The sequence below is a fragment of the Bombus huntii genome, chromosome 2, assembly GCF_024542735.1.
Source record: "Bombus huntii isolate Logan2020A chromosome 2, iyBomHunt1.1, whole genome shotgun sequence".
Classification (NCBI taxonomy): Eukaryota; Metazoa; Arthropoda; class Insecta; order Hymenoptera; family Apidae; genus Bombus; species Bombus huntii.
This window is the reverse complement of record NC_066239.1, coordinates 10,930,147-10,950,439: the sequence shown is the minus strand read 5'-3', so window position 1 is coordinate 10,950,439 and position 20,293 is coordinate 10,930,147. Positions and strand designations below refer to the sequence as shown.

At 26.4% G+C, this 20,293-nt stretch overlaps 3 protein-coding genes across 11 annotated transcripts; 2 read left to right on the top strand and 1 right to left on the bottom strand.

The window, feature by feature from the left end:
• Positions 1 to 70: 70 nt before the first annotated feature.
• LOC126878051 (rho GTPase-activating protein 26) lies at positions 71 to 9,499 on the top strand. Of its 5 annotated transcripts, none has more exons than XM_050640448.1 (21): positions 71 to 254; positions 1,227 to 1,390; positions 1,844 to 2,001; positions 4,843 to 4,914; positions 5,009 to 5,110; positions 5,181 to 5,291; positions 5,392 to 5,496; positions 6,060 to 6,131; positions 6,374 to 6,440; positions 6,520 to 6,617; positions 6,707 to 6,801; positions 6,874 to 6,955; positions 7,030 to 7,153; positions 7,236 to 7,457; positions 7,598 to 7,703; positions 7,792 to 8,113; positions 8,214 to 8,403; positions 8,487 to 8,643; positions 8,723 to 8,772; positions 8,885 to 8,964; positions 9,048 to 9,499. In XM_050640448.1, the coding sequence occupies exons 2-21, from the start codon at positions 1,231 to 1,233 to the stop codon at positions 9,048 to 9,050; spliced, it is 2,376 nt and encodes a 791-aa protein (XP_050496405.1). In that variant the 5' UTR covers positions 71 to 254; positions 1,227 to 1,230; the 3' UTR covers positions 9,051 to 9,499. The 5 variants fall into 5 exon arrangements, with proteins under 5 accessions (XP_050496405.1, XP_050496401.1, XP_050496403.1 ...); XM_050640444.1 differs by having other exon boundaries at positions 72 to 254; positions 8,723 to 8,779; XM_050640445.1 differs by having other exon boundaries at positions 73 to 254; positions 7,051 to 7,153; positions 8,723 to 8,779.
• Positions 9,500 to 10,124: 625 nt separating this feature from the next.
• LOC126878054 (putative neutral sphingomyelinase) lies at positions 10,125 to 13,851 on the bottom strand. Of its 5 annotated transcripts, none has more exons than XM_050640456.1 (7): positions 13,720 to 13,851; positions 12,140 to 12,272; positions 11,790 to 11,963; positions 11,526 to 11,709; positions 11,115 to 11,441; positions 10,926 to 11,031; positions 10,125 to 10,814 (listed from the first exon to the last, which is right to left on the bottom strand). In XM_050640456.1, the coding sequence occupies exons 2-7, from the start codon at positions 12,211 to 12,213 to the stop codon at positions 10,468 to 10,470; spliced, it is 1,212 nt and encodes a 403-aa protein (XP_050496413.1). In that variant the 5' UTR covers positions 12,214 to 12,272; positions 13,720 to 13,851; the 3' UTR covers positions 10,125 to 10,467. The 5 variants fall into 5 exon arrangements, with proteins under 5 accessions (XP_050496413.1, XP_050496412.1, XP_050496411.1 ...); XM_050640455.1 differs by lacking the exon at positions 13,720 to 13,851 and adding an exon at positions 13,168 to 13,282; XM_050640454.1 differs by lacking the exon at positions 13,720 to 13,851 and adding an exon at positions 12,345 to 12,678.
• Positions 13,302 to 20,188, top strand: LOC126878048 (cytoplasmic FMR1-interacting protein). Its single transcript, XM_050640435.1, has 19 exons — positions 13,302 to 13,449; positions 13,632 to 13,859; positions 13,947 to 14,126; positions 14,224 to 14,405; positions 14,478 to 15,002; positions 15,080 to 15,284; positions 15,351 to 15,565; positions 15,673 to 15,803; positions 15,880 to 16,050; positions 16,123 to 16,205; positions 16,411 to 16,479; positions 16,817 to 16,890; positions 16,956 to 17,361; positions 17,453 to 17,652; positions 17,744 to 18,273; positions 18,343 to 18,437; positions 18,542 to 18,780; positions 18,850 to 18,997; positions 19,072 to 20,188. The coding sequence occupies exons 2-19, from the start codon at positions 13,650 to 13,652 to the stop codon at positions 19,285 to 19,287; spliced, it is 3,879 nt and encodes a 1,292-aa protein (XP_050496392.1). The 5' UTR covers positions 13,302 to 13,449; positions 13,632 to 13,649; the 3' UTR covers positions 19,288 to 20,188.
• Positions 20,189 to 20,293: the final 105 nt, after the last annotated feature.

Below are 20,293 nucleotides of genomic sequence, written 5' to 3'. Positions count from 1 at the left end.
ATACAAGTGGGATTCCATTCTTTAGATAAATTGTTCATGTTCAAGATTACGATAATCCAAGCCTAAGTTCAAGACGTAGACATTTTGTATCGAAGATCGATATTTGTAAGTATACAAGCAATGTCATTTTGCTAATTACAATGTTATGTTAATGTAAAAACCATCATAGTGTTGAATGAGAAATGTATGGAATTCAAGTCAATTTAAGAAAGCAAGTTTTGCTTCCAAATTTTCGCAACAATTCCTACTCTTAGGTAAGTGATATTTTAATACTGTCATTTAGAAGGAATAATTGGAAAATTACTTAATATTTGATTATTTCTTATTTATTATAATCTTTATTATAATTATAAATTACATTTAAAAAAATGTAGAAATTTTTATCTTTTGGTAGCATTATATACTTAATTATTAAATTTGATTTTTGTAAAATATTTTATGGACATATAATACGTATATTCAATCTTTTGAATACTATATTATTCTTAATTTTATTTTAGCATAATAGGTTTATATATTCATATATCCACTTACATAAATACGTATATATATACATACACATATATTTTATATTAATATTAATTAACTATTTTTATAAATATATTTTTTATTTTTAATCAATGAGAAATTATTTATTAAAAAAGAATGGTTTGTAGCTTTTTAATTATAAGTTTTATATGTTAATGTAGTTTTTGTGAATTTATTTAAAATATTACGATAACAATGTATAATTTCATTGTAGTAAAGGTTACTAGTTTATAAAAATAATAATTGTACACATAAGGCATAAGTTATTTTATAAAAGTACTATGTAATTGTTTTGTTTTCACAATATATAATTTTATATTATACATTGTGTTATATCGCGGTGTTTTGAATAACCCGCCATTTAATCTGTAGTTAGTTCATTTGACTCAAGAGGGTATATGATCTTTAATCGTCGTTGTAAAGCTCCTGTCTACGTAATCGTGCTAGTGATTTAGTATTAATCTTAACGAAGATTCAGAAATATATCGTTCATGACTATCAATAAATGAAAGAAATATTGTGAACTGATTTTTCTTCACGTCAAAGAGAATTTGCGCTGCGAAGTGTTTTGATGCACATTCTGTGATATATTGTCTCCGTTAAATGATCATATATCGTAATAGTTATTCTAAGTGTTAATTTATCGGGTCTGTTGTTTTGATTTATTAATGACATTTGAATTTTAATATACAATCAAGAATAATGGGTGTTGGCCTCAAACCATTAGAGTTTACGGATTGCTTAACTGATAGTCCTTACTTTCGAGAGAATCTTCATTATCATGAGCGTGAATTGGAGAAGACCAGCCAACAAATTAAACGGCTCATCAAAGAGGTCAAAGATCTTTTATTAGCTGCCAAAAGTAAGTCTATTTGTCACAAGGTTGATAAGGTTCTGTGTACACATGTAACAGCTGCTCTTATCTTATTCTATTTTACTTTCATGTTTTCCAGTAACATATTTTAGTTACAAAGTTATAATATTGAACAATTTTTTAATCAACTATATTGACACTAAATTTTTTTCAAGGTTTAGGTTATTTTTTAATTTATGATGTATGTCATATTCATATTTTGTAATATAAATATATTTGATTTGTGCTACTATACATATAGACTATACTAAATTTTAATTTTGTTTATTATTTTCGTCATATCATAAACTATGTTATAATATCATATGGAATAATGTTATATTTCATTATAATTGTATTTTTACCATTTATATAATTGAAGATACAAGTAATAAGGTTCTGAATAAATATATTTATTGTAAAATCTATGATCATGAAAATAACAGCTATTAACTTATTTAGATTTGTCCAGAGCGCAGAGAGCATTTTCCAAAACATTGCAGAATTTTAGTTTTGAATGTATTGGAGAAACTCAAACTGAGGACGAAACTCACATATCACAAAGCCTTAAGGAATTTGGTAAACTTATTGCATCAATAGAAGATGAAAGGGATCGCATGGTATGCAATGTTTTTAGTATATAAATATGTTTTATATTCATTGGAAAGACTGTTCTTGAATGAAAGCAATTCATATTATAATATTCTTTATAGTTTTATTAATTTGTTATAGTTCAATTCCATAATATTTAACAATAAAAATTAAATTTTATGTTTGGCATAAGAAATCAAAAATTATAATTTTGATAAAAGTTTACCATAAAAGTCATAATACAATTTTATGTATCATATTTTTTATTAAACTAGTAACTAAAATATTTAAAATGATATACTTTTTTTTATATTTTCTGCAAAAAGACATTGTTGTGTATGATTTATTTGTTTATAAAAATATAATAAGTGTTACTATATATAAAAACTCTGTTTTTATAGAAGGAGCACATCCTGGTTATTTAATGGTATATCTTTTGAAACATATTTTCAATCAAAGTTCTTTTTATAATTAAATTATATTTATTTTTTCAATATTTTTTAAAAGTAAACAATTTAGTATATTACAATGTACATATTTCTTGTCATGTTTCTGAATGCACACACAAATAGCTTTTATTTTTGAATTACAAAAGAGCTTTTAACATTTACATTAATATCCTCTTCAAGGAACAAGTAAAAATTTTATATATTATTGCATGTAACTGTTATATACATATAACATATCTTTATAAAATGTTTCAAGCGTTTAATGCATATAAAAACAAAGACTAAGTGTTCTTAGCACTAACATGTTAGTAACATTCTTTAACAAGTTATATATTTAATAATTTTTAATGCATTAGGTAAGTTGCATATTTAATTACTGTTACAAAAAATAAGTTTTTCCCCAAATAGTGAAATAACAGAATGTTGTTATGCTTGTTTTTCTATAGCAATGTCAGTGCTTGTGTGTATGTGTGAACATAGGACACATACATGCATTTGCATTCATTTTTAAACAAGGAATGTGTCTTAGTAACTCTTTTATAGTTCAATAATTTTGTACTTAATCTTCTATTTTAGTATTGATATGGTACAAGATTTTATGATGTTTAGAATAAATAATCAGGATTGGATGATTGAATCCAGTCCCCATTCTGAATATAAGAACACAATATTGTTCAGTTTAGTATTTAGTGCTAAAGTAGTTATAATAAGCTTATTCAGGTAATGTGCGTTAATAAGTCATATATTTTCTCTTACTACTAACATATGTGTGTGTTCGTGCACATAAATACATAAATGTTACGATACATAAATGTGTAATAAATGAAATAACTAAGTTGTAGCTTAATCATTTTATTTACATAAATTGTCTAATTTGTATTATACAGGGTGGTTGGTAACTGATGGTACAAGCGGAAAGGGGGTGGTTCTACGCGAAAAAAGAAGTCGAAAATATAGAATAAAAATTTTTTTTTTTAATTTTTCCATCGAGACAACGATCTACAGTGAGATCCGTTATAACGAGACGTTATAAAGTGCACGCGTACCGAGCGAAAATTCAAAGTCGATTTTCTCGAAAACAAAGCCTCGAACGAAAAATTTTTATTCTATATTTTCGACTTCTTTTTTCGCTTAGAATCACCCCCTTTCCGCTTGTACCACCAGTTATCAACCACCCTGTATAAATCTTTTTATGTTACTATTATTTAGTGAGACATATTCTACATATGGCTTTTATATAAATACATATGTTAATAAAATAATTTCTAATACATTTCATTTATGTATCAAAAAAACAATTATAAAAATTTGCAAGAAATTGAAAATCTGTAGTTAAAAATGTATTCTAAATAAAATGTCAACAAAGATTAGAGTTATTATAATCAATACATTGTTTAATATCCTTAAAAAATTATTTGATAATTACAAATTTTAAATAAACTATGTCTTTATTATACGAGGATATTATTGTTATCACCTTAAATACAGAAAACATGTTTATTGTTTCAGTTTAAAATAAACGTGTATATTATTTATTATTATACAGAGCACTCTAAATCTCTTGTGGACAATTAAGTGGGAGGTGATTCGTCATGTGAAAATGAATCGAAAAGAAAGAATATTTTCGTCCGAGGCCCCGTTTCCGAAAAAATCGAGTTTGAAAATTCGGTTAAGTATCGACTAGATATGGATAAACAATTAGCAGGAGATTATTTGTTATTACGTGCGAAAATAAGTTAAAAACGTAAAACGAAATTTTTCCGCTTAAGGCATTATTTTCAAGAAAACTAAGTTTGAACATGCTTAGTTAAGAACTGGTCTAGTGCACGCGCATGATACATTTTAAAATTTATTTTTCTTGAAAACAAAGAATTTTATACAAAATTTGAATTCTTCATCTTTTACTTATTTTCATATATATTTCAATTTTGTGTCGATTATTATTATATTTCTATTCAGTTTGCAATTAGTTAAATTCCGAAAACGGGGCACTATATGAAAAAAATGTATTCTTTCTTTTTGATTCATTTTTACATGCAGAATCATCCCCTAGTCGATCGTTCACGAGTTGCAGAACGCCCTGTATATATTATATAATATTATTTTATGTTTTCTATAATGTTGCTTTTGTAATAAACATTGGCTGTATATCTCACAATATAATTATTTAGTTTCTCTGTATATATATTTGTATTATGATTTAATTTCACTTTTTATTGTTTCTTATTATGATTAACTTTATTTATATGTTATATGTAGTTGTGCATATATGCACATATAATTCCTAAAAGTTATATAATTTTATTTCTGTATGTATTTATTTCAGTACAAGACAAGATCACTGCTTACTGTGATTCAATGAATTTTAAAATTTTATTCTTTTATAAAAATTTTACTTTATTCAATAACTTTTATTTTTAGCTTGAACGTGCTTATGATCAAATTATACTCCCTTTGGAGAACTTTAGAAAAGAACACATTGGAGGCGTCAAGGTAATGTAAAAACTTTAGTAAATTAAATTTCAAAGTTAATGTATATAGTACAATCTTTTATTTATGAAATAATATGAAACTAATATATTAATAGGACGGAAAGAAGAAATTTGAGAAACAAACTATTAAATTTTGTCAAAGCCAAGAACGCTACTTGAATTTGTCTACCAAAAAACAAGACAATGTTCTTCAAGAGGTATAAATATTTACATATTATAAAAGCAAAATATTTATAGTACTTGATCTAATAATATAATTACTTTTAGGCTGATGCAACACTGGAAATGGCTGAAAGACATTTTTGTCAAGCTAGTTTAGAGTATGTGTTCTTGCTTCAAGAAGTACAAGAACGTAAAAAATTTGAATTTGTGGAAACTGTAAGTTTTCTCTTTTTATATGTTTTTCATTAAATTATTATAGATTTTAAATCAAGAATAATTAAATATTACAAGTTACAAATAATACTATTTTTTCCAGTTACTAGGTTTTATGTTTGGTTGGTTAACATTTTATCATCAAGGACATGAAGTTGCAGAGGATTTTAAACCTTATATGACTGAACTGCAGCTAAAAATACAAAAGGTTAGTTCTCTCCTAACTTTGTATTTCATTGCTTTAAAATATATGAAAAGCATTAGAAGCACGATTCTAAAACTGATTACTTACATTAGCACTATTCAGATGACAACAAAGTTGCTTTGTGCATTATAACATTGATTTATATAAATCTATGAAATACATTGTGCATTGTTGTTTCACATTCTATCTCTCATATATCTTACAATTTATTTATTGAATTACTATACAAAATTTGGAAATGAAAATTTTATCATTTTATTATAATATAAATTACTTTGTTAACTTATGTTATTATAAGAATGTGGTACAACATATTCCAAATATTTTGAAAGATTATTTGGGATATATAATTTGGGTACTTTTAAATGTCTTGTTATGCACTTTGAAGTATTTTAATATTAGTAATTCTCTCATAATTGATTTGGTTGTTAATGTTCAACTACTTGTAGATATACTTAAATGTAACTTCTTACTAAATTATTGTGTGGTGCAAATATTATTAGGATAACAGCATGATAAATAGCTTACTAATTTTCAATTTTATGTGTGTGTGTGTGTTTTACAAGACTAGAGAAAATTTCCTTGCTACCCGGGATAAAACAGAATCACTTATGAATAAAATGAAGGATATGAAAAAGGTATGTGATATATTTTTTATTATTTTTATCATTTAATTTTAGTATACATCATTGTTATTTACAATGCATAAGAAAATGTGTTATTAAAACATAATATGTAAAATTGATTAATTAATTCTAGAAATGATTGAACATGAGTTCTATGTTCAAACATTGTATTTAAAAAAAAAATCTGTTATTGTATAATGATAAAGTTAATAGTAATCTATAATGGAAATACTAGTAATATTTTCATTTTGTAGTCTGCTGTAGAAAGTGGGGTCAATAAACTATACACACGTGAAGGTTATTTGTTTCTAATGGAAAAGAGTAAATATATAAAGTTTTATGTAGTTAATAAATGGAACGTATATTTATTACATATTAATATAATCATAAATCTTTATAGAGGCATTTGGCACAACATGGACAAAACAGTATTGCACATATCAAAAGGACAAAAAGGAATTTACAATGATACCTTATAATCAACTTACAGGAAAGTTTGTAAGTAAGCTTTAGGTTTTCTAAAATGAATGTTATTATGAATGTACTATCAAGAAAAAGCATTCATCAATATTGTCTTAACTTAATAGAGTAGCAAAGAAGTTTTTACATTGGCATCTTGTGTACGTCGTATGTCAGATACAATTGAAAAACGATTTTGCTTTGATATCACCACTATTGATAAGTAAGTTCAATTCATAATAATTCATAATACAAATATTTTTACATTACATTTACAATTCTTTTATTTTCTTAGACCTAATGTAGTATATACATTCCAAGCACTTTCTGAAGAAGATAGAAAGTTATGGCTTGATGCCATGGATGGTAAAGAACCAGTAAGTAACAATTATTATTGGATTCCTACTGCATTACTTTTTAAATCGAGAATGATTGAAAAAAATTGATACAATATCTATATTTATCATTCCAGAATTACCCTATAGTAGGTGCATCAACCAAATCTGAAGAAACCACCTTAGATGAAACTGGTTTCATGTTCGTATCAAAATGCATTACAACGCTCGAAGAAAGAGGTAAGTTTGAGGTAGCAATTTACATATTTCATATGTAAATTTCATCAGAAAATTACTTTAATATGATGTATTACTGTTCTAGGTCTTGAAGAGCAAGGTCTCTACAGAGTCGTTGGTGTTGCTTCCAAAGTAAATAAACTTTTAGCTATGGGACTAGATAGAAGGAAACTAGAGAAACTTAATCTGGATGATCGCTTTGAATGGGAAAGTAAAACTATTACTAGTGCACTCAAAACATATTTGAGGACGCTATCTGAACCGTTAATGACTTTCCGATATTATAATAGTTTCATTTCAGCTGCGAGTGCGTATAGGTATTCTCTATAATATTATTTTATTTGAAATCTTTAAATTAAAAATACCATCTTTTTTATATTAAATTTCTATAAATTAAAAAATATATTTTTTAATTATATTTTTCATTTTTATTATTCTTTTCAACAGAACAAGAAATCAAAGAAGCACGTATCAATGATATTCATAATCTTGTTTATCGACTCCCAAAAGCGAATTTCAATATGTTAGTGCTTCTTATTAAACATTTGTACAGGTATATTAATAACAAAGTCAATTTTATTGAATATTCAAAATTATGCAAATTGTGTAATTTTTTAACCTAACTATATGTTGTTTTGTAGTGTGGCGAAAAAAAGTGATAAAAATTTAATGACTGTCGGTAATTTAGCGGTATGTTTCGGGCCATCCTTACTGCGACCAGAAGAAGAAACAGTAGCTTCTATAATGGATATTAAATTTTACAACATAGTAGTCGAAATTTTAATTGAAAATTGTGAGAGAATAATTGCTGGTCCACCACAAGATACTGTACGCTCAGCACAAAATACCATTCCCTCTCGATCACAACGTGTTAATGTAGAAGATGGGTCAACATCTTCTGGTAATGGAACTCCTTTCCTAAGGTATCCAGTACATGCTAATATATCCTCACCACATGGACATGTAAGTTATATATTAGCTGATTTTACGTTTCAAAGCATAAAATAAACTTTTTGTCAATTATACGATACATACATTATTCGAAATTAAATTATTTATACAGCTTGGTACTAGATCATACTATGATAGCCCACTAGCAGTTGTTACTAAATCATCTTCTATAGATGAACGAAAAAATGGCGACTACGAAGAAACAGAACATACAAGTCACAGAATACCGACATATTTAGATAGTCGAAGTGGACGTGTTAAATTAACGAATGCAAATCTTATATATCATTCTGCAGATAAAGGTTATTTTAATTCTTTTTCAAAATGTATTTGTTTATCTGCATGATTTATAATTTAATAATTATAAATAATTATATAAATTCAGTATTAACCAGTGGCAATACGAGTAGCTCGAGTGAATCAATCGCTTCTGATCCACACTCATTTTCATCTGACTTGCCAGTAAAACAAAAACGTGGTTCTATGATGTCTGTACATTACCCGTCGGGTTACACTCAACGAAACAATCCATCGGTATCTGTGTAAGTGCCTTTTTATTAACTAAACATTTTATTTTCTTACTTGAATGTACTTTTAATATGCATACAATTTTATTTGTAGAGTTAATACATCACCTAGCAGTGGACGTTCAAGCCCTGGACAAGTACCTGGTATATGGTAAACATAAAATTCTTATTAAACATGTTCATCATAATTTGTTATGTATATATTTTCATTATGATATCAATATTGCGTTATTTAAGAATATATTTTTTCTTACAGGAGAGTCCGCACTTTGTATGCTTGTGTGGCCGAAAGCGATGGAGAATTGTCATTTGAACCAAATCAAATTATTACAAATGGTATACAAAATTTAGTACATTTAATGATTGCACATTAGAAAATTGCTTTACGAGTAAAGTACTAACATAATATTTAATTATAGTAAAGGCCTCTTTGGAACCAGGATGGTTGGAAGGTACATTAAATGGTAAGACGGGATTGGTCCCAAAGAATTATGTTGAACAATTGCCTTGAATTTGGTAAAGCCAAAGAGTGCCTACATTGTTTTTACATTGCATAATTCGTAGGGTATGTTTAGTACTATTGCCTACTGAAACATATGTTCACGAAAACGGGAATGCTATGCAATGACATTTGTGAAATATAATGTTTTCTATTTAAATTCCTTTGGGTACAATTTACATAGTCAATTACACACACGTGCGCACGCGTGCTCACATATACACATACATACAAACATCTTTATTTATTAGGAGCCTTTTTGCTCAAAAACGACTATAGTGTATATAATCACTTGTAGAAAAATTTATATATATCTACATATATAGTGCTAATATATTATATGATATTTAAATATATTTGTACTAAAAGATATTGATCCAGTATATAGCTTTTAGGAGATCTCATAGGCAATAATATTTGTTTATAGTGCGATAATCTCCACGCGTAATGTGCACGCATGTGTACACACATATAATATCAAAATGTGATAAAATAAATAAATACCAAATACAATCAGAATTTTTAATAAAGATTTTAATAGTATAAAGACTACATTAATTTATAATTAAATATATTACAAAAAAAATGTATACGTATTTGTAGTTTCCTAAATAATAATCTTACGTTTCAATTTTAAAAATTAGATAACTTATGTGTAAAACTATTAAATAAAATAATGTAAGGAATGTATTTAAAACATCACCTTATAAAATATGTTAATTTATTCATTACTGACTTTTATCTTTAATAGTAATTAAAATAATATATTACTGTAAAATAAAATTTTACATAACGAAATAAGTTTTTATCTTAAAACACTCTTTTAAATATTTTATAACAATTAAGTTGTAATAAACATAATTAACAGAATAATAGTTAAAATGATGTTCGTTATTTAATTTATCAATTAATGTAACAAGATTTTGTAACTTATTTATTCTTTCATTTTTAATATTTAATATCTATTAAGTACTTTTTATTTTTATTCCATATGAAATTTAGTTTAAAAAAGTATTATAATTTATTATCTATATAGAATTGAAATTATGTGATTTTACAAAGTTATATAAAAGATCGTTAATGCATTTTATCCAATTTATAAAAATGAGATGTTTTATATGTTTTTATGCTTTAATTTGATTATTGTCGCATAATAATATAATACTGAGTATATTAATGTATGTAAATGCTATAATTCATTAAGAATTACACTTTTTTAGTAAGAAAATATACTCTTATTAAAAATGATACTATTTGATTCTTTTGATTTGAAAAATTATGGAATAATTTTAAAAGGAAGTTCAAATTTTGAACTATGTTCTTGTAAAATGTACACAAACTTATTTTTTACATAAATTATTATTTAAATTTGCCAAATAAATTTCCATTCCTAAACATCCTGCTTTTAAAGCATTTGTTTCTACGCTATTCCATAGAGAACTCATGAACAAAATATAACATAATATTGCTGTTAAAAAAATACGTATTACATTAAGTCCAATAGTTACATCGAGAGATGTAAAGGAACAGTCTAACCCCATAGACCAAACAAGTGGTATAATTAATATACAGCCTACCAATAAATACCAAAATCGCCGCCGACGAACTGTTTTCAATGACGTTTCACATATACTTATGGCTTCCTTTATTGAATCTTTGACATCTACATTTATAGTTTGAAATTCACCTATAATAATAAAAATGTAAATTAAACGTAAATGTAAATTAAAGATTAAATAACTTACCATATATATTATTATTATACATATCATACATATCACTATATTTATTAGCTTACCAGGAATAAATTTAAAAGTTGCCATAATAGCCTCATGATCAGAATAACTAAAGTCTTTGTAAGGTATCCGTTTTGGAAATGGATGTTGAAAATTTGTCACCTCTATCTACGAATAATATATTATTAATATGGTTATTTCTAGGCAATTTCCTACGAAAATAACTAACAAATAAAAATAATTTAATGCACCTTAATATTCTTTGAACCTTGATATAAAATATGATCTATACGTTTCCCCTCAGGACAAGTTCTTGCAAGTTTTGAACTAGTATAACTATTATTGGCACACTCATTGGTCCCTAAATTACTTGAAATATTTGAGCAAGCATCTGCCAAACCAGCAACGCCACAAATGATTTTATAAGCTAAATCTTGAGGTTCTGCATTAAGGTCACCTCCTAATATTACAGAATCAGCTCCACCAGAAGTCATTCTAATAAATTGGGCAGTATCAAAAGCTTGTAGAACTCTATGTGCTGTGTATTCATTACTGTGATTATTGTATTCTGCATGTAACTAAAATATTAAACATATTTAATACTTATCGATATGTCGAAAATTATATGAATAAAAACTACAAATCTCAATAATTAAATTTACATGTGCAATATAAACATTAATGTTCATATTATGAATTTGAAGTCTACAGAGTCCAACACCTTTTCCACCAAACCAATCTCCATGGTGTATTTTATGTACATATCCATTTAAAGGCCATTTATGAAATATTACATCTTTAATAGGAAATCTAGATAAGATACAAATTCCAGATCCAAGAACTCCACTACAATGCATTAAATTAAAATTATTAGTAATAAAAAGGCAAGTTTAATAGTACTATATTAATATAAATGAGATATTTGCCTGTAAAAATAATGTGAGTAAGGTAACTGTTCTTCTGTCTTAGCTCTTATCATTTTGAAATCTTTAACAGACCATACCTCTTGTAGACAAATGATATCATAATTTTCTGTAGCAAATTTTTCTGCAATTGCTGTCATACGAACATTCCTATTTTGTGAAACATATGGTATCCCCCTAAAATATAAAATGTTATGAATATATGACAGTATGTATACTTATGTTAATTATAATTTTGTATTCTAGGTATAGAAAAATATTTATAAAAAATATAATTGGTATAAAAATAATTAATTCTAAACTAGATTCAAACTGATAAAAGTAATCCTATATTACATCATAATGCAACTTACCAACAATTTAAAGTTAGAATATTTATTAACGTTTTTACATTTGTCATTTTTATATCATCTTTTACGTCTGACATCTTTTATGGTTTTATTGTTTCAAACAGATTATTGCAAATATATTTTCCCGCAATCAGACCTGCAATTGTGATATAATATGTACTTCTTCTTATTAATTCCTTCCGACGTTTATCAATATCATACTTCATACATATATATGTACTTTATATATGAAATTGTGATAATAATTTTCTTTAACCAAAATTACAAAAATATGAAGAGAATGATTTTAAAAAATTCTGACTTATTATTGTTCTTTTTATCACAGATTCGAAATTTAAAAGATTGGAATAGTGGCAATAATGCCTTCATGGTCACGCTAGAACTTATCACACAATTTCTTCTTCGATTGTTAGTAATAAATTGTTATCTATATATATGTTATATATGTATATATATATATATAGCGCTAGAGAAGAAATTTTCTCCTTGCTAGCGTATAACGAATTTAGTCTCTACACTTAACATGTATAATATCTAAGCAATGGTTCTCAACTTTCTTGTATGAACAGCAAATTTTTAATTTATCTAAAAATGTTTCTCTTTATAAATTACGTAATTAAATGTATCTAGTTATACATAGTGCAGTTGTTATAAAATGTTTAATAAAATTTAGTAGAATATGAAAATATTCTATAAAACTTTTTACAATATATCATATACAAAAAAATTGATGCAGTAACAATCACTGTAGTCAACATAGTCATCTTTGTAATAGTACTTATTTTAATCTAATATAGTCTAATATAATCTTACTTCTAATCTTTTACTTTGGTATTTATAAATATTTTAACTAATTAATTAACAAAAATGGCTATATGAATCATAATCATGAAAAAGTAAAAATATTTAATCATCATATAACATTATTGAAATTAAATCTTAATCTTTAAGATATATATATTTTCCCGAAAAATATAGTTAATTAATAAAGTTGCATTGAATTAAATACATATTAAATAGGTTTAACCAACCTTTTTAGTATAAATTTTTATTTTAAAAGGGTCAAGTATGTAATTGATGTAGTGCTCTGTATCACTTTGTTAGTACCTAAGTATTGTTGATAGGATAATCATCTTATGTTTTCTAAGGTGAGGGTGGAGTGTTAAAGATACAATTGTGTATAAGGTACAATTAGAAATTATTGTACTAAAATGTACTGAATAAATTGCAAAATAATCAAGAATCATTTTGCTTTATCATAAAAAACTAGAGGTTTTAGCATACTTGTCTCTAGAAACGTAACCTCTATAGAGGTAAGTTAAATTATAACTGTGATTTTGATCAATTTTTATGTCAATCTTTAATTTTTGTGATTATTAACTTGCCCCTAGACTTTCATTTAAAATTCTTCCCATAAATGTTTCTAAAAAATAAATTAATTGTATATATTTTTAATACGATTTTATCATTAATAATATGTAATGTTTTTATCTAGGTTTATACTTAAGTTGTAATGGCTACTGATAAAGTAACTTTGGGTGATGCCTTATCCAATGTTGATGTACTTGATGAATTTACATTACCTGATGAACAACCTTGTATTGAAGCACAACCATGTTCTGTAGTATATCAAGCCAATTTTGATACTAATTTTGAAGATAGAAATGGCTTTGTTACTGGGATTGCTAAGTACATTGAAGAAGCTACTGTTCATGCAAGTTTGGTAAATAAGTATCTGATATTAGATAACTCTATCTTTGTGCTATCAATAGAATTATTACATATATAATATATAATTTTTAATTTAAAGAATGAATTATTAGAAGAAGGTTTGAAGCATGCTGTAATGTTATATACTTGGAGATGTTGTTCTCGTGCAATACCTCAGCCAAAATCAAATGAACAGCCCAACAGAGTAGAAATTTATGAGAAAACAGTAGAAGTATTAGCACCAGAAGTAAATAAATTATTAAATTTTATGTATTTTCAAGTATGTATAATAAAAATATCTAATAACTTGTTATTATATGCATATTGACAAAGTTGAATTTATTACATACAAATAATAAATGAATGTTAATCTTCAGAGAAAGGCAATTGAAAGATTTTCTGGAGAAGTGAAACGTTTGTGTCATCATGAAAAAAGAAAAGATTTTGTTTCTGAAGCATATTTACTCACTTTAGGAAAATTTATCAATATGTTTGCAGTTTTGGATGAACTTAAAAATATGAAATCTAGTGTAAAAAATGATTATTCCACATACCGAAGGTAACTATTACTCTTTTTAAATTTATTAAATCATTAAAATTTTTATTGAAAATAGCTATATTCTCATTTTAGAGCTGCTCAGTTCCTTAAAGTGATGTCTGATTCTCAAACATTACAAGAATCTCAAAATTTATCAATGTTTTTAGCTACACAAAATAAAATTCGTGATACAGTAAAAGAAAATTTAGAAAAAATTCCAGGATATGAAGAATTACTTGCAGATGTTGTTAATATATGTGTTCATATGTTTGAAACTAAAATGTATTTGACTCCAAATGAAAAACACATGTTGGTAAAAGTGATGGGATTTGGTTTATTTTTAATGGATAGTGAGCTTTGCAATATCAATAAGTTAGATCAGAAAAAGAAATTAAAATTAGATAGAATTGATAGAATTTTCAAAAACTTGGAAGTAGTGCCATTGTTTGGTGATATGCAAATTGCACCTTTTAATTATATCAAACGATCTAAACATTTTGATGCTTCAAAATGGCCATTGTCTTCTTCATCAAATAGTATGAGTCCACAAGCAGATCTTATGGTACATCTTCCACAAATTAGGGAAGATCATGTTAAATATATTAGTGAATTAGCAAGGTGAGAATAAAAATATTTCCGAAATTAAGAAAAATGCTAATTTTTAAACTTATAAAAATATATTTGCTGTGATATAGATACAGTAATGAAGTAACTACGACATACAAGGAATGTGGCAGTGATGCGGAAAATCGAGAAACCGCAGAATTAGCGTTACGTGGATTACAATTACTTTCTCAGTGGACAAGTGTAGTAACAGAACTTTATAGTTGGAAACTTCTACATCCTACTGATCATCATATGAATAAAGAATGTCCCCAGGAAGCTGAAGAATATGAAAGAGTAAGACATATTATTTATTATTTCTACTAACTATATGATGTATACTACACCTTTTCTTTTTATCAGGCTACGCGTTATAATTATACAGATGAAGAAAAATTTGCTCTGATAGAAGTAATTGCAATGATTAAAGGATTACAAGTATTAATGGCACGTATGGAAACAGTTTTTATTGACGCAATACGTAGAAACATATATGCGGAATTACAAGATTTTGTTCAACTTACATTGCGAGAACCATTACGTAAAGCAATTAAAAATAAAAAGGATCTTATTAGGAGGTTTGTATATTATTTTTTATTTATATGGAAGCATGCTTTTCTTTTTTATATAAACATAGTTTCATATACTTGTTTAACGATTTATAAACGTTTATTATATTCTTCAGTATCATTGTGTCAGTACGAGAAACTTGTGCTGATTGGCATTTTGGAGTAGAGCCATTAGGAGATCCTGCATTAAAAGGAAAGAAGGATCCTGATAATGGATTTGGTATTAAAGTACCACGTCGAAATGTTGGTAAGATTAAAAATAAATATAATTATATTTTTGAATAGTATACTTCAATACTTTATTAAAAGATGTATTTTCTCAGGACCCTCTTCAACACAACTATATATGGTCCGTACTATGTTAGAATCATTAATTGCGGATAAAAGTGGCGGAAAACGTACTTTGAGGAAGGACATTGATGGCCAATACCTTGTGCAAATCGATCAATTTCATAAAACTAGTTTTTATTGGAGTTACCTCTTAAATTTTAGTGGTTAGTATAATGAATTAGATATAGTTATATTTCATATTAAAATAGGATATTAATAGCATTATTTTATTTCAGAATCATTACAAGATTGTTGTGACTTATCCCAATTGTGGTACAGAGAATTTTATCTAGAAATGACCATGGGTCGGAAGATACAAGTAACTAAACATTTGTTTAATATAGTTTAACATAGTTCCAAACTCTAAACATGTTTATTAAAGTATATTAAACATAGTTTATTAAAAAATGATAGTTGATATTATTGCTTCATTTTTTACTAAATACCGGTAAATATTTTGTATTAATATATGTATGCAAAAGATATTATTAAATAGCGTTTTGTGTACTTGATTTCATGTCTAGAAATGCCAAGTTCGTCACCAGCATAATGAAGAGTGCAGCGATCTGATTACCATGGAGAAACGTATTCAAGTATGTTATTAGACACGAGTGATGTAGCAGTTATTTATGCTTATAATTTCTTGCAATGATCATCGTTAATATGGTTCACTGATTTCATTATTATTATTATGATGTTTCTATTGTATAAATTTTAACTAATACATAGAGAATACATGTTCTACGATTTTTTAAGCATTGAGTTGTTATAAGTTTATTATTTCACAAATAGTGTGCATTAAATAATGAAATCAATGTATGTCTGTTAAAAAATTATTTTATTAGTACAATTGACAACAGTATTAAGATCTATAATTGATAATATGCAAATTATGTTATAAGTTTTAAAAGCTTTTAATATATGTTTCAGTTTCCAATTGAAATGTCCATGCCATGGATTTTGACTGATCATATATTACGAAGCAAGGAACCATCAATGATGGAGTAAGTAAAAAGGAAATATATCTATCATTTGGAAAATATTTTGTAACATAATATTTTGTTTTTAGGTACGTTTTATATCCACTTGACTTATACAATGATAGTGCATTATATGCTTTGACAATATTTCGTAAACAGTTTCTTTATGATGAAGTAGAGGCTGAAGTAAATTTATGTTTTGATCAATTTGTTTACAAGCTTAGTGAACAAATTTTTGCTCACTATAAACAACTTGCTGCAAGTATATTGTTAGATAAAAGATTTCGAGTAGAATGTGTTGCGTTAGGAGCGTATTTGCTTCCATATCCTCGTGCTAACAGATATGAAACTTTATTAAAACAAAGACATGTTCAGTTACTTGGAAGAAGTATTGATTTGAACAAATTGATTACGCAACGCATTAATGCAGATATGCAAAAGTCATTAGATTTAGCAATTAGTAAATTTGAATCTGGCGATATAACGGGAGTTGTGGTAAGTTGAATTAATAGATTTAATATGTTGTACTTGTATTTAATTTGCATTCAATATGTATTTTAATAACTTAATATCTTGTGTACTAAAGGAATTGGAAGGACTTTTACAAGTGAATCGTCTTACTCATAAACTTTTAAGTAAATGGCTTGCATTAGATGAATATGATGCTATGTTTCGTGAAGCAAATCATAATGTTTTAGCCCCATATGGAAGAATCACTCTTCATGTATTTTGGGAATTGAATTATGACTTTTTACCGAATTATTGTTATAATGCAGCAACGAATAGGTATAATTGTGTTATAAAGTAAAACCCAATTATATAAATACATACAGAATTCATAATTATTTGTATTAAAAATAAAATATATTTATAATAGGTTTGTAAAATGTCGTGGACTTCAATTTGTACAAGCAGTACATAGAGATAAACCTCCTCAAATGTCTCATCATTATCTTTGGGGAAGTAAACAATTAAATTTAGCATATAGTACACAATATGGGCAATATTCGGGATTTGTTGGACCACAACATTTCCGTACAATGTGTAAACTTCTTGGATATCAAGGTATTGCAGTAGTAATGGAAGAACTTTTAAAAATTGTGAAATCTCTAATTCAAGGAAGTTTACATCAATTTACTAAGACATTAATGGAGGCTATGCCAAAAGTTTGTAAACTTCCAAGATACGATTATGGATCCCCAGGAGTTTTGGGATATTATCATGCTCAATTAAATGACATTGTGCAATATCCAGATGCTAAAACGGAACTTTTTCATAATTTTCGCGAGTTTGGTAACACAATCTTATTTTGTCTTTTAATGGAACAAGCTTTATCACAAGAAGAAGTTTGTGATTTGTTACATGCAGCACCATTTCAAAATATATTACCAAGACCATATTGTAAAGGTAATATTTTCAAATTATATGTGCAAAACAATCTTATTTTTGAAAATATTATAATAACTTCAATTCTAGAGGGTGAAAAACCAGAGACTAAACAAAAACGACTTGAAGCCAAATATGCAGCTTTACAAATCGTCCCCAATGTAGATAATTTAGGTACAGCTAAAGTAAGTAATAAAATGAATATACACATTATGTAACATATGCAAATAATAAAAATATATAAGATGTTTAATTGTGTTGTAAACTTAAAATTATTTTAATCATACAGCAAGCAATGATTGCCAGAGAAGGAGATTTATTAACCCGAGAACGGCTTTGTTGTGGTTTGTCTATATTTGAAGTAGTGCTCAGTAGACTACGTAGTTTCTTAGATGATCCTATTTGGGTTGGTCCTCCTCCTGTAAATGGAGTAATGAATGTTGATGAATGTACAGAATTTCATAGATTATGGAGTGCATTACAATTTGTATATTGCATTCCTGTTGGGGAAACAGAATTTACTGTTGAGTAAGTAATATTTAATTTTACTATTAGTAATAATACAAGTTTTATCATTTAATACCATTTTCATTACAGAGAACTATTTGGTGAAGGTTTACACTGGGCTGGATGTGCTATGATTGTATTACTTGGTCAACAAAGGAGATTCGAAGCTCTTGATTTTTGCTATCATATTTTGAGAGTACAACGTGTTGATGGTAAAGATGAAAATGTTAAAGGAATCGTAAGTATTTATACATGAGTTGTAATATAATCTTTTCGATTATTAAATATTTAATCGTTATTCATTTGAAATAGCACTTAAAAAGAATGGTGGATAGGATTAGAAGATTTCAAGTGCTAAATTCACAAATTTTTGCTGTATTAAACAAATATTTGAAGAGTGGAGATAGTGACGCAACAAGCGTTGAACACGTTCGATGTTTTCCACCTCCAATTCACCCCTCGCTTGCTCATGTACAACAGCAACACTATCATACACCAGAATATTTACGTCAAATGAATCATCAGTGAAATAATATAAGTATTATAAGCAAGAATATTTATAATTTAGTATAATCAAGGCTGAATCTCACTTTTTAAATTACTTGTAATATGAGTTTGGAACATTTATCTAAATTTTCCTAAGGTAATGTATGTTACGTTTACATTAGTGCATATAACGTTGAAATAAGTCAATTGAAATCTTTAAAATTTGTTTCATTTTTCTGTAAAAAGATATAAATTCTTATATATAATTTGTAATAATATTATAATTATGTTGTTAACCCCTTAAGGCCCATCTTCGTAATATTACATTTAATATATTATGCAAAGCATTTTTTTAAACACATTTTTCTAAAATTCAGTGAACCCTTAAGGAGGTAATATTCAATATATTTATTAATCAATAAGAATATTCATATATCACATATTTTATTTAAAATATTTCCCAATCGTATATATTGTTTATGTAAAATAAGATTTTCATTATTAGTAACTTTTTATACATATATGAGTGCGAAAGTACGAATACTTGGAAATTGCATAAAAATTTCAAATCTTTAAATTAAGAATTATATATCTTTTACTATCAGTATTATTTATCATAATATGACAGCAAATATATTATGAACTCTGGTATTACAATCCATTTTATATATTTGTATTAAATTGATTTCTTTTTACAAATTAAATGTAAATTATAAGAAATACTTGACATATTTGTAATCATTGCTGGATATTTCGTGAATATTTTTCAATCCTTTTTGTAAACATATTTTATATGTACAAAAACAGATGTAAGCTCACATTTAGTAGAACTTTAACATTGTTTCAAAAACATAAAGCACTGTATGGTAAGCAAATTTTATAATAGATAGACTACGAATTATAAAAGGCAATATCTACTAATTAAATACTGTTCTAAAACTTATACTTCGTAATATTTTTTACATGACTTATATTTTCTGTCAATTTCCTCATGTATGTTTTATGATAATTGTACAACACATACGAAAGAATCAATTGTTTGATATCA